The sequence below is a fragment of the Emydura macquarii genome, unplaced genomic scaffold (genome assembly GCF_026122565.2).
Source record: "Emydura macquarii macquarii isolate MOO-44397 ecotype Brisbane River unplaced genomic scaffold, CSIRO-AGI_Emac_v2 contig_374, whole genome shotgun sequence".
In the NCBI taxonomy this organism is placed as follows: domain Eukaryota; kingdom Metazoa; phylum Chordata; order Testudines; family Chelidae; genus Emydura; species Emydura macquarii.
The window spans coordinates 7,924,963-7,938,315 of record NW_027130511.1 but is presented as its reverse complement, the minus strand read 5'-3'; the positions used below and the strand labels follow the sequence as shown (position 1 = coordinate 7,938,315).

Here is a 13,353-nt window from a genome sequence, read left to right as displayed (position 1 = left end):
AGGGCTCTGGACTTCTGCTGGAGATGACAATGCCTTAAAAAGCAGCACCCAGGGCTTTAGTGCAGGGTTTCTGCCGGACTGAGAATGACCTGGGGAGGCAAAACCCACAGGAAATGCAGTGGGGCTGGGGAAAAGAGTGGGAGGGGTGTACATCTGCTTGGAGAAGCTTTGGGGACTTTAATTTCTCTTGGGGTTTCTATTACCAAGCACTTTGGGGAACTGGCCTCTGTGTTAGTTTTTGCTGTGTCTTATGGTGTAACAAGCACATTAGCTGTAGGAAAACCTCTTAATTTCTGTCCTCCTTTATCCCAAGGCTTCTGTGGTGGGCAAGGGATTATTCCCCTCTATTTGGCACTGGTGAGGCCACATTAGGAGTATTGTGTCCAGTTTTGGATCCCCCACTACAGGAAGGATGTGGACGAATTGGAGAGAGTCCAACAGAGGGCAGCAAAAGTTATTAGGATGCTGGAGCACATGACTTATGAGGAGAGCTTGAGGGAACTGGGCTTGTTTAGTCTGCAGAAGAGAAGAGTGAGGGGGGATTTGATAGCAGTCTTCAAGTACCTGAGGGGGGGTTCCAGGGAGGATGGAGCTAGGCTGCTCTCAGTGGTGGCAGATGACAGAACTAGGAGCAATGGTCTTAAGTTGCAGTGGGGGAGGTCTAGGTTGAATATTAGGAAAAAGGTTTTCACTAGGAGGGTGGTGAAGCACTGGAATGGGTTACCTAGGGAGGTGGTGGAATCTCCATCTTTAGAGGTTTTTAAGCTGTGGCTTGACAAAGCCCTGGCTGGGATGATTTAGCTGAGGTTGGTCCTGCTTTGAGCAGAGGGCTGAACTAGATGACCTCCTGAGGTCCCTTCCAACCCTAAACTTCTATGATTCTATGCACTGAGGACACAGAGGGTTAATGTCCAAATTCATGCCCTGCCTGGGGTTTGCCTCTGTTGGTAACTTAAGAATAAGACACAAACCTCAGCCAAAGCCATCTTTGCACACCCTGGCCCTCATGTCTCATAGAGGCATTCCAACCCCAAGTTGGAGGCTAAACAGGACTCACCTGGACTGGTAAGTCATCAGAAATAACTCTGCATTGCTGTGCATGGGCCTAATGCTTGACATCCTATCGCAGGCCTCCTGACCTCACATGGGTCACTGACTACAATAATGTAACTCAGCTTCTTCACCAACATGACAACCACCCAACCTCCCCACTTCTCTGACACTGCTTTCCCCACAGGCTATGACCTCTTCCCAGCCAAATCTGAGGGCCTTCACTCTAACATCCTCCTCCTCAGCCTCTCAGCGACTTCTGACACTGCCAATCACATCCTCTTTCCTGCAGTCTTGCCCTCCCTTGGCTTTCCTGCCTCAGTTCTCTCCAGCGTCTCCGATCATTCCTGCAGCATTTGTCCTGCAGCATTTGTCCCCTCTCCCACTCTGCAAGTGGCTCCCATTGGGCTCTGCCCTTGGCCCCACCCTCTGATCCTTTCACACCCTCTCTCTGGATTATCTCATCTACTCACACAGTTTCCATTACCATCTTTACACCAGTAACTCATAGATCTATCTTACCCCCTCCCGACATATCCCCCTCCCTCCACCCAATCCCATGTCTCAGCCTGTCTCCGACTTCTGTTCCTTGATGTCTTACCACCAGTTTACCATGGGTAAAAAACACTCCCTGAGCACTCTGCCACACCTCAGCCCTCCTCTTCCAAGTCCCTTCTCAAACACACCTCTTCCAGGAGGCCTGGAAATCCATACAGAGTGTGAACAAACCAGGCAACTGAGAATCACATGTACAAATGAAAGCTGATAATACCCCTCGTGGAGCAAAATACACCCAGCCTGGGCACATCCCAGCCCAGCCTCCACTGATGAATTTCCTCTTCAGATTGTAAGTTCCTTGGGACATAGACATGGTGTATGAAGCACCCACACTGCTGGTGCTAGGTGAATGATGAACAGCAGGAGGGGCTGGTCACTGCAGGACCGGAGTGGCAGGTTGATTCAGAGCTGTCAGCTTTGTTCCGTCCGATTCTCTGATGTTTCCCACACACTAACGTATGCCTAACATGAAAGCTGCAAGTCAGCAGAGACATCCGGCCATCTCCAGACTCAACTAATGATCCCGTGTCTCAGGCAGCGAGTCAATCCAAACAAGTTCTTCATTTGTCTAGCTCTTGCCTGGCTTCCGTACATTTGTAAGTATTTACACTGAGCTAATTTCTGCCATTTCTGTCTCTGGTTGCTGGAATGCTTGAAATTCCAAGTCTGGGTTCTGGTGCACAACTCCTCAGGACGGGCAAGCACAGAAGGGAGCTTTCCTGGAAATCCTCAGTGCCAGAGGAAAGCGGGACATGAGCAGGACGTACCATTGCTGTGCTTGTGGCTGACCTGGTCACTGAGCTACAGCCCAATTATCTGAAGAATGTGTGCAGGGCCCAGGCCTGAATCTGAAAGTGACAGCTTGGCTCTGAGCATGGGAGTGTGGAGTTTCTGCTGGTGGACACAATGAAGGGCAGTACACTCCAAGCATCAGCTTGAAGATCTCTTTATACCAGCACCTTGGGTGGAGAAAGGAGCATCCATAGATGCTGAGAGCCCTGAGGAGAGGAGGCACGGAACAAAGATGGGGACGAAGAGAGATTATGGCACTGGGGGCTTCCAGGAGAGAGACGAGAATGTGGAAGAGGAACCTGTGCCCCTGACTCATTTCTATCTGGAATCAGATGCTGAGAGCACGTTCTAAGGCAAAGCACATCAGTGGTACAGCCCTCATTCGGAGCAGTGCAGCCCTCCCCCGCACCAGCCTCAGCACATGCTGGCTGTATGGCTGTTCCCGCTCCGTGTGGTCTCCAGCATGTGGGGCTACTTAAGGAGCAGCAAAGCAGGGATGGATTCAGCAGAGACAGAGACATGCACAGAATTCAAGAGAAAAATGGAAGCTCTGGGCCTCTTCAGCTAACCTGAATTTCTGCCAGTGTAAACAGGGGCCTGTTGGGCCTGTAGCCCAAAGCCTGGGGAACTGAGGACAGGATTTCCTGGTGGCACGGGAAGGAAGACGACCCACAGGGGACACATTCTTTGCCGTTGACTTTCATGTCCGCATGGAATTAATCTGATGAAAGCCAGACAGGCATCCACCCGTCTGAGCTCAATCAACAAAGAGCCAACTGAACCAGTGTCTTGCTCCCCTGAGCTGCTGCTGGGGCTCAGTATATCAAGCCTTGGGATTTAATGGTCATTTCTAAAAGGCTGGCGCACTCCCCAGCTATCCGCTGAGAGCAAAGGTGGAGATTTCATGTCTGCAGGGGTGAAGCCTGCTTCTTATGGGATGTCTGTCTGGTCCCTGCTGCCACTGGGGGCCAAGATTTCCCATGCAGGGATCAAGGGCACTGTGTGCCCTGAGTGATAAACAGAGCCCTGCACAGATACAAAATGTGCATCCGCATCCATCCACCAGCCGCAAATATGTCCCGCAGATATCCGCGGGTTTGCAGGGCTCTAGTGATAAACCCAACTCAGGTTAGTAATGTAGGGTTCTCTCGCTGACATTCCTCCGCCTTGCACAATCAAAGGGCTGCCGTGCCATTCCCTTGAAAGTCTATGGAATTGGTGTCCCTCCAGCCCATGCAGTTCTCTGAAATGCAGGGGTCTAAGTCCGGGGAGGGGCTGGGATACCTAGCACCTGGCAAGGTGCAGGAGGGTGGGAATTTCTTACAGCCATCTGTAGCCCAACAAAGGTGCCATGTGCAACCCTGCTCTCAGTAAAAGGAGCAGAGAGAAAGGGGAAGTGGAGGATGTACACAGAGAACATGGGGATGGGAGGGGTCTGAAGACAGAAATTATGGAGATAAAGGTCCGAGGAGCACTGGAAACCCAATACTGGGATAGAGGGTAGGAGGGGGAGGTGTATGCCTAGAAGGCCTATGTGGTGCATTTCCCTGTTTGTACTGAACCCATCAGCCATGTGATCCTCTGCACAGCTCATGCTCATTCCTTGGAGCAGACCAGGACCAGCAAAGAGCAACAGGCCGCACAAAGCGGGACTACAGCAGAGTTCCACAGCAACTGGGCGTATCTCAGTTTTACATTGGTGCCAAGGCCCTCGTCCACATCTCAGGGAACATGGCTCCAGCTAGCACTGCCCGTGACCGAGGAGAAACCAGTCCCGCGTCCCAGACAAGTGTCATCCCAGCAAGAGGCAGCACAGGGGAAACAGCAAGATCCAAATGGCTAAGTAGACGCATGCATGCAAGCAGGAGAAAGGCCTGACTCAAGGTGCCAACAATCCTGTTACGTAACTGTTCCCCTTTACTTCCATTGTCTTCATTGGGGTCAAACTGTCCAGCTCTCAGGGTTCTATTTTTCTAGTCCCCATGGCGGGGGGTAAGGAGAGGAGCAGGGAGGAGCTGGTGCTCAGGTACCACAGTGCTGAGCATGGACAGGAAGACAGACGAGGGGAAGAGAGGCGAGGCAGGTGAGAGCTCCGTGTATCCTGGGACAAGCAGGCACGAGTTCAGCAGAGCTATGCCCACTGCACTCCAAAGTGCAGCTGGAGCAGGACAGAACTCCCTGCCACCAGGAACTATCCCACAGCCAGCTCCCCTTTAGCCCCAAATATCAGAGAACAGCCTCTTCTCCCAGCTCCCCTCACTAGTACCCCAGGGCCAATCTAGTCTGGCTTCAGCCCTGCCAATACGCCCACCCCCTGTCAATCAGATGGCACACCCTCTCTGACCTCAGTGGCCATGGCACTCAAGACCCCTCATACCACACAGGCCTGGCCAGCTCTACCACCAGGCTTCCACGCCTTTCTCTGTCTCTAGGGCTGACTGTGCCTCAGTGGCCGGCACATTGCCCACTGCGAGATCACTGTGCTGGGGAGAATGAAGTCTGTCCTGCCCAGAGTCAGGGGGCATCTCTTCTGGGTCTCTGAACAGAGGCTGTTCTAATCTTAATAAGGAATCCTAGGGCACAGGGGCCCTGCTGGCGTAAAGCCACGCTAGGTCTGTGGGGAGAGTGGCAGCCTGATACATTAAATGCTAAAAACAGGGACTTAGCACCTCTGTCTCCAATGCTGGCATCACACTTCACTGAGCCTGGAGAGAGGGTGTCCCTGCTATCCAGCAAGGCCCAGGCAGGGCATAGGTGGAGAGGCCTGGAGAGACTCCAGCAGCCCCGGCTAATCTCCTCTGACAAGCTCTCTAAATGGTTAACCATGGCTGGGATGGAAGGAACTTGGGAGGCCAAGACAGGTTTGAGTGGTTATTAGCAGCAGCTATTTCAGTGGTTCCCAACCTGTGGCCCGGGGGCCAAAAGTGGCTTATGGGGACTTTCAAAGTGGCCCACTGCTCCTCTCCCACTGACTGCAGAAGGGAGCCGCTGCCTAAGGACCCAGGAATAAAAGATGGTGCAGGCTCCTTCTGGCTGCAGAAGGGAGCATGACAAAGTGCTCCACCTGGGTCCCTAGGGGCTAGGGTCCCTGCTGGAGCCAGAGGGAGGGGAGCACTGATCTCCCATCCCCCTGACTACAGAAGGGAGCCACTGCCTAGGGACCCAGGTTTCCCTGTTGCAGCCAGGGGGACAGGAGAGCCTCCTTGCTGAACTCCTTCCATCTGGCTGCAGCGGGTGAGGGGGGCAGCTGGTAGAGACTGGTGGATCTTCAGGGTAGTAAAAATTATATCTGTGGCCCTCGAGCCAAAAAGGTTGGGAACCACTGAGCTATTTGGTCACATGAGACTCTCCTTTCCAGTGCAATAATCCCCTCCTCAGACTGCACTTCAGCTCACCCCACTGGGGAGCAGCCCAGCATGGGACTGAAACCTGATCTCCACGCAGGGAGTGCCAGGACCACCTTCCCGGCCCTGTACCTGCCAAAAGGGGGGAACACCAGATCCTGTCCTGCCGGTGGGTAGGGAAACACAGGGCCCTGTCATGCCACAAGGGGAGAGGGGTGAGGCAAGCCCAGGCCCCGTCCCACTGAGGATGGTGGGCAAGCACCAGACCCCATCCACTATCCCACAAGCAGCATGGGGGGCACAACACTAAGCCCATCTTGCCAAGCTGCCAAGACCACCTGCTGCTAACTCCGTGTTCCCGCAGAGGGGGGCTGAAGAGCTCAGCACACCTTCCAGGCTAGAGACCACTGCACCCTTGCCGGCATCACAATCCCCAAACTGCCTCCTCTCCCTGAGACATCCCACCCCACTGACCTTACTGGAGGCTCAGCCTCCTGCCCACATCCTCTCATGCTCAAGCCCTGGCCTGGCCAGACAGATGTGTCTGAACACAAGGAGGGCAGCAGTCCTGAACAGTGCGGGAGTCACCCAGTCCATGGAAAACTCCCTCTCCCTGCACAGGGTGGGGCGTTTTCCCCAGAGACCACAGCAGCCACAGGAATGAGCCCTGCAGCGAGGGCCCAGGGTCCTACCCAAGTGGCTGAGGATTCCCCTAGAACCGTGCTGGATCAGTCTGTTCAGCTCTTGGGAGCAGAAAAACCAGAGCTGGATTCTTGTGTCCCTGGAACGGACTCCTAGCACACTCCTGCCAATTGTTTGATGTAGTGTTATTTCCAGAGCCCCTGCCAAGCCCGCGCTGGGCCTATAACAGGCTCGTAACTCTATCGGCTCAGTCTGCAGCCTCCTCGGCTAATCTAGGGCTGCACCTCCTAAAACCACGGCCGTCGTTTTCCTGTTTCTCCCTCCTAATGTATTTGGCACAGAGCAAGCCACTGGCTGCATTGGTTTTACAGAGGCGGTTTGTGGGGAAGTGCTGGGCTCCAAGCCAGCACCCAAACCAAGCCGCTCCTCCCGGCCCAGGCTGGGGAGAGTGAGCATCACCCAAGACACCATGTTAGACGCACCCTCCCTCCCAGAGACCTTCAGCAAAGGACACCTACATTTCAAGAGACCTGAAAAGAAAAGGGCCTTGTGCTTCCTCACCTGATTGGATCCCCACTACTGACTGTAGTGTGTGTGGAGAACGCTCAGCTCTGGGTACTGAGAAGCCAGGGGCTGTCCCCATAAAAGTTTCCCCTGCAGCAGCACTTACCTGGTCTAGGGGGGCATGGGATGCACCTATTCGTCCCCCAGAAGAGCCCCACACTGCCACAGCAGTCCTCGAGCTTGGTCAGGCCCGGCAGTGGGTTAGCACACTGAAAAGGGAGGAGGAGAGGAGGCATCAAGATTCTCAGAGTGGGACTATGTCATGCACCACTCCCAGCCCCTCCACCCTTCCAGGGCAAGAGCTTCCAAGGGAGGGCAGTGTGGGAAGCGGGGTAGGATGAGGACAATGAGGAGGAATACAGCCATGGCTCACTGTAAAGGAGGAGAGCAGGGCCAGCAAGGGGATGACTGCCTTATGCTAGACACGAACACAGCCCTCACACAGCAAAGCTCCCTTCAGGGACAGAGCAGGACAGGGACACAGTTTAAGACACTAAACAGTCTAACAGGTAGAAAAACGTGAGTCTCCCTATGATTGCAACCTTGGAGGAGCTGGGGGTGCTAGACAGAGCAGAGCATGACCCAGAGATATCACCCAGTAAAGTCCGGATAAGGCCTGCTCTTAGCCACCTGGTGATTAACCAGCGAGATGGGTGCACACCCCACGTGGGAAGCTTGTGGTAAGGTGCTTTAGTTTGCTTAATGACTCTCTTTCCCCCTCTGAATTACAGGCCTCTCCACTAGAGCTGAGATGTCATGGCCCACAGGCCAAACCTGGCCCCCATCCATCTGAGACATGGCCATGTGCCCAGGGCTCACATTCCAATCAATTCTGCTTCAGACCCAGACGGGAGAGACAAATGCTTCCTGCCTGGGCTCCTCGCCGTCACCCAGGCTGCTCGGCCACAGCTCCAGTTAAACAAGGCATGTTCCCAGCAAGCGCAGCCCCTCTTCCCACTGCACAGCTCCCCTCTGCAGACTTTTGGGTCCCAGAAGAGCACCAACGTATCTCTAACAGGACCTCCTTTAACGTGGCCACTTGGCTGGAGAGCCCACTGGGACTGCAGTTGGATTTAGAGAGCCCTCCATCTTCACACAGCTCAACGGGGCTTTTCCAGCCCTGCATTCACATGTGAAATGTTTGAGGCCTGATCTCATTTATTTTTGCTTTAGAAAATTGCTGAGAATTAAGCCAGCTAAAAATGTCTTGGACAGAAAACAATAAACGACGGGAAAGGTACCAGGAGTAGATTGAGAGCAAGGGCTGTATTCATGGTGCTGGGAGAGAAGGAAGAGTCCTGATCCATCAGACTGGGTCTCGGTCAGAACTCGCCCCTGGGAATTCACATGAGTTATACCGGGGGCCGGAAATCTCCAACAATGCAAAAGAAACACACGGGGAAAGGCAAAATAAAATCCAGTCAGTGCAGGGGAAGGGCTAAAAAACTCGCCAGGAGCATTTGCTTCCCTAGCTCTGACCAAGATGCACAGGAAGGCAACAGTCCATGAAACTCAGACCTTCATTTACTGTGTGAGAGTGAGGGGAATTTTCCTACATTTCCCACAGTCACCACACAGTATTGCTGTAAATGTTTCTATAAATAGGGCACCTATTTGAAGGAGACTGTATGTGAGACACATCAGGGCTGAGCTACACAGGCACAGGACATGACGGGGTCAAGGCAGCAGCTCCAGGTCCCACTAACGTGTTCTCTTTCTCTGACTCTGGATCACACCCAGGCACCACATCATTGCAACTCCGCGCACAGCACACGGATGCAGCGCATGCACCTCACGTCTACACTCTGCACACCAACACGCCACGTACGTACTGTGCCACGCTTACATATACAATGCTGTATGTGCACACATGAACTGCACTCACATTCTCTTTCACTCACTCACACACACACACACACACACACACACACACACACACACACACTCACTCACACACACACACACACACACACACACACACTGCTCCACACTCTGCGCCCCCCACAAAGCAAGGTGCAATCCTTACCTGTCCATGCAGCATCTCCCGGAAACACCTTCCCATAAGCTCCTGGGGCCTCTGCTGCTGGCCGCTCTCTGTGGTGATGCTGTTGCTGTTCCCATTGCTGTAGCTGTACTGTGGCCCAGCGGCTAGCTGAGACATGAGCACAGCCTCCACACTGTTCTCCTCCGACTGGCCCGATTCGCCTCTCACCCTGGCCACCTGGTGGATCTGCACAGTGGCCTCTGGCGGGTGGTTGATGTGGACATTCACCAGGGAAGGATTTAATGAAGCTGGAAGATTAATTTAGACCAACATGACAATTCTGCTACGTTTGCTCAGGTGACCTACTTAGCACTGGAGCGGCTCCTCATTTGCCAGTGAGTCACTGTGCAGGGGACACTGACCACTGAGGCCACTCTGACGACCACACTGGAAAATCCAGAGAAAACCAGTGTCTTGAAGGAAGATGCCTGCCTGGTCTCTTAGCTGGGCAAACCCCCAAGAGCCATCCTGTGCAACCCGAGACAAGCCCATCAAGAGCCCAAAGGACAATGCTTACGTGCAACACATTGGGTTAATACCACGCTCTGAGGGGGGGGAGGGATTAAACGCACAAGCCAGGAGAGTCCCCCCGTGTTCCCATGGGAGCCTTTGCCCAGACCACATGCAGTATTTAGATTGCTCAGCATGGGGGCTCCAAACCCAGCCCTGAGCCCACTGACTTCAGCCTTGTGGCTGGGCCCATGTCACTGTTGGCACCTGAACTCTGGTATTCCCTGACAGCCGTGCATTGAAATTCCGACCCTGAGCATTACCTCAACAGAGCAGTGGCATTTAATTCCTCTGGGTGTTTCTCAGATTGAAAAGGGCACAGCACTCAGGTCCTGCTGCCTCTGTGTGGCTGAGGCCTTGCACACTTGGGACTTGCTCATCTGCAGGCACTCTCCCGCAGCCTTACTTGCCTCCATGTGTTCACACAAGCTCTCTTGTGCACTCTCGGGTGCTTGCACCCCTTCCCGGGCCCTCCCAGGGAGGGAGGAGGAAGTGAGAGAGGAGAGGGTGAGGCCGTTGGAATGCTGAGATACCTGGACCTGCTCAGAGGCGTGTTCTCACTCACGGGAGTGAGAGAGACCAGCAGGGTTTAGCTGCAAGGTGGGGAGGTCTTGGGCTTCCTGGGAGGAAGCTGGGACCAGACTTGGGGGAAAGGCAGGCACAATATTTTAATCTAACAACAATCACTCCATCCCATACTTCAGTGGGAATGTAGGGGTGAGTACGAGGGAGGGGGCTGTCCAAGGTGCAGGGAGAATGTCAGGGTTAAGAGAGACCCACTGTCGTTAGGACCAACACCCTATGTCCTTCCTCCACTGACTCCAGAGCTAGCCCCACTCCTTCTTCCCCCTATTACCTCCCTGAACCAGAGTCCTCCCTCCCCTGTCCCATGGATCCCACACCTCCCTGCCCGGTAATGTTCTAGTCTCCAGGGCACAAGCGGCCCGGCACTGGCTTGGCTATCCCATGCTCCACGGGGTAGCTAGACCCAGACGCCCAGCAAGGGCTGCTCTCTGAACCACGTTTGCAGGCAGCCTGAGCGGGTAGATGGCCCAGGCCTGCACTCACCGAGCTGATTGGACAAAGGCAGCGTGTACATGGACTGCTTCATGGAGCTGCTGGCCACATTATTTGGGACTCTCCCCACTTGTTTTTTCTCAAGCTTTGGAATGGGAAGGTGGCAAAACTTCCCTGTGGAGTTAGACGGGCACCAGCACTCATCCCTGCCTACGCAGCGCCCTCCGTTCAGGCAGGGGATCTGGCAGAAATCTGTAAGGCAAAGGAGAGACCTGCTTAACAGAGGAGCCTAGCTACTCCCCCTGGCCCAACCTCAGCCCTGGGACCTGGCCTGGCAGCAGCCTTGCAGCAACCAACCAGCTGGCCCAGCACAGCACCGGGCTTCTCATTTCCAGAGGCTTCGCCACTCTAACCAGCAGACAGCAAGAGGAAAAGCCACAGACCCTCCCTTCGCTCAGAATGGAGGGCGTCTCTTTCAGTCAGAGGCTGAAGATCTGCTCTCCCTTTCGCTTCGCTACCCCAGCTGATGCGAGAGACACACGCGGCTGCAAAGCCCCCCAGAGCCAGGGTGATACTGCCGGCACCAGCAGGATCTCTTGGCGTGGGGTGGGGGCTAATATAGCAGCACACAGTGGAGTCGGAGATGAGTTGGCGTGATCCCTGCCCTCAGCATCAGGGTTTCCAAGAAACCTGGTTTGGCTGCGGTTGCTGTTCACAAGCAGGGCCAGTGGAAGCAGCAAACAGGCAGAGGGCTCTGCATTTTCAGCTTCTCTCAGGGCCTGTCCCATCTCTGCCAGATGGGGATGGAGGAATCAGAAGGAAAGCAGGAGCCGTTTGTCTGCACAGCTTCAGCAAAGCCTCTGCAGATGACACCCCAAGTTACTCCTTTCAATCCTCAACACAGGGCAGGATTGAGGCAGATGACCCAGGGCCTGTCTTAATTCGAATGAGGCTCCCGAGGGGACTGGGATTTCCTAACAAGTCAACCTCTCTGCTGCATGCTATAAGACACTCCTGCCTCGGGTCCCCTGGTGGCCTGTTAGACTTAGGGGTGAAGCTGCGTGCCTGGCAGATGGGTACCCACCATACTCCCACTTAGAGATCACTCACTAGTCAGGAGATCTTGGGACCGCACAGTCAGCCTTTGGGAGGAGACAACCAGCTGTGCTGGGGGTGGGGCCTAGGGGTAACTCACACACACCACCAATTTGGCTCAGTCCCCACCTCTGCCGGGACATCTCCTCAAGCTCCCCTGGTTTTGGAGCGACTCCAGTGCTTCTAAAACAGCTCATCTCACCCCCATGGAATTGTCATGTCTAGCAAATGAAAAGCCCTATTAGGGTCCATCTAGTCCATCCCGCCACCCTGGGGATCTGTGCAGGACTGGTCCCCACAGACAGGTTCCGGGTGGATCCCTGGTGGGAGGGGCAGACAGACGGCCTGCCCAACTCACTGGATGGCACAGAGAATTAACGGGCAATCCCTGCATCCATGAAAAGAGAGGGAAGATTCCGGCAGCGCTGGTCATTGAAACAACTCGCAACCTGCCGCCAAGCTCTGCTGGCTGCCGTGTGAGTGAAAGGAGAGAATGGGATGAAATTAGGTGATGAAAGGCAGCCCCAAGACTGGATGCCAATGAAAGCAGCAAGCTGGCCCTGACTGGGAGCGGGGCTGTGAGGCCTGTCTGCGGCTCTGACTGAAACCCACGGCGTCCCCCCCTCCCCTAGAATGGGAGCAGTAGGGTGGAGATGAGGTTCCCCCCTTCCCAGGAGAGGGCGCGGGAGGTGAGATCAGCCCCCAGAGAAGGAGAGGGAGTAGCCCCTCATTGGGAGAAGGAGGCCGTTATTGTGAGCACAGGGAGAAGCCATGGCCCCCTGCCTCAAGCTCTGAGTCTGTAGGGCCTGTTGAGACAGAAGCGGCAGTCCAGGCAGGGAGGAGGCTGGAGGCCTGGGATACTCACAGATGCGGAAGCCAGACTTGGGGTCATGGTTATGGCCCCCCTGGCTGTAAAGGGTGGTGGTGTCCCCTTTCTCACAGCTGTTGTAGCAGCGGCCGCTCCGGCACGTCTGTTTGCAGATCGTTGGGGTGAAGACAATCTTTATCTTCCGGATTTTCTCTGTCAGGTTGGCCCCTGTGAGGGAAAAGACCAGTGTAGAGTGGAAGCAGCATTGCCCAGCCACAGGGGCATCTGAGGCCCTAACTGCAGGACTTGCACATGGCAGGTCAGGCACCAGGGCAGCAGCGGCTGTGCACTGCAACATACCCTCTGCAATCGGGCCCTTGCTCTGCTATCATTGTAGGAAGGGGGAGTCTCTCTCTATCCGGGGGTCCTAACGTCTAGTCTAAATTATTCTGTGATTCTGGCCGCTGCTTCTTGGCCTTTTTCGGATTTAGCTAATGTTACTTCAGAAGCAGTACAAGTTAAACTGGAAACAGGCCACTCACAATGGAAAAAGAGGGTCCCCCCATAGGGTCAGACCAGGTGGTGGAGTAGCATTGTATATTAATGATGAGGTAGACTGTAAAGAAATTAGAAGTGATGGAATTGATAAGACAGAGTCTGTTTGGGTAAAAATGACACTGGGGGAGAAAACTACTAGAGTTTCCCCTGGGATAGTGTTTGTGTGTGCTACAGGCCACGGGGATCTGATTTGGACATGGATAGAGACCTCTTTAAGGCTTGTAATGAAGTAAATACTATTGGGAACTGTGTGATTATAGGATACTTTAACTTCCCAGATATAGACTGGAGGACAAGTGCTAGTAGTAATAATAAGGCCCAGATTTTCCTGGATGTGATAGCTGACAGATTCCATCACCAAATAGTTACTG

At 54.2% G+C, this 13,353-nt stretch overlaps 1 protein-coding gene across 1 annotated transcript in view; it reads right to left on the bottom strand.

Annotated features, from left to right (window-relative positions):
• LTBP2 (latent transforming growth factor beta binding protein 2) overlaps positions 1-13,353 on the bottom strand; it is a 123,390-nt gene that overhangs the window by 45,039 nt on the left and 64,998 nt on the right. Inside the window, exons 5-8 of the mRNA XM_067533334.1 lie at positions 12,482-12,652; positions 10,573-10,773; positions 8,977-9,242; positions 7,057-7,159 (exon numbers count right to left, since the gene is read on the bottom strand). Of these exons, the coding sequence (XP_067389435.1) occupies positions 7,057-7,159; positions 8,977-9,242; positions 10,573-10,773; positions 12,482-12,652 (741 nt within the window). The remainder of the gene's footprint in view (positions 1-7,056; positions 7,160-8,976; positions 9,243-10,572; positions 10,774-12,481; positions 12,653-13,353) is intronic.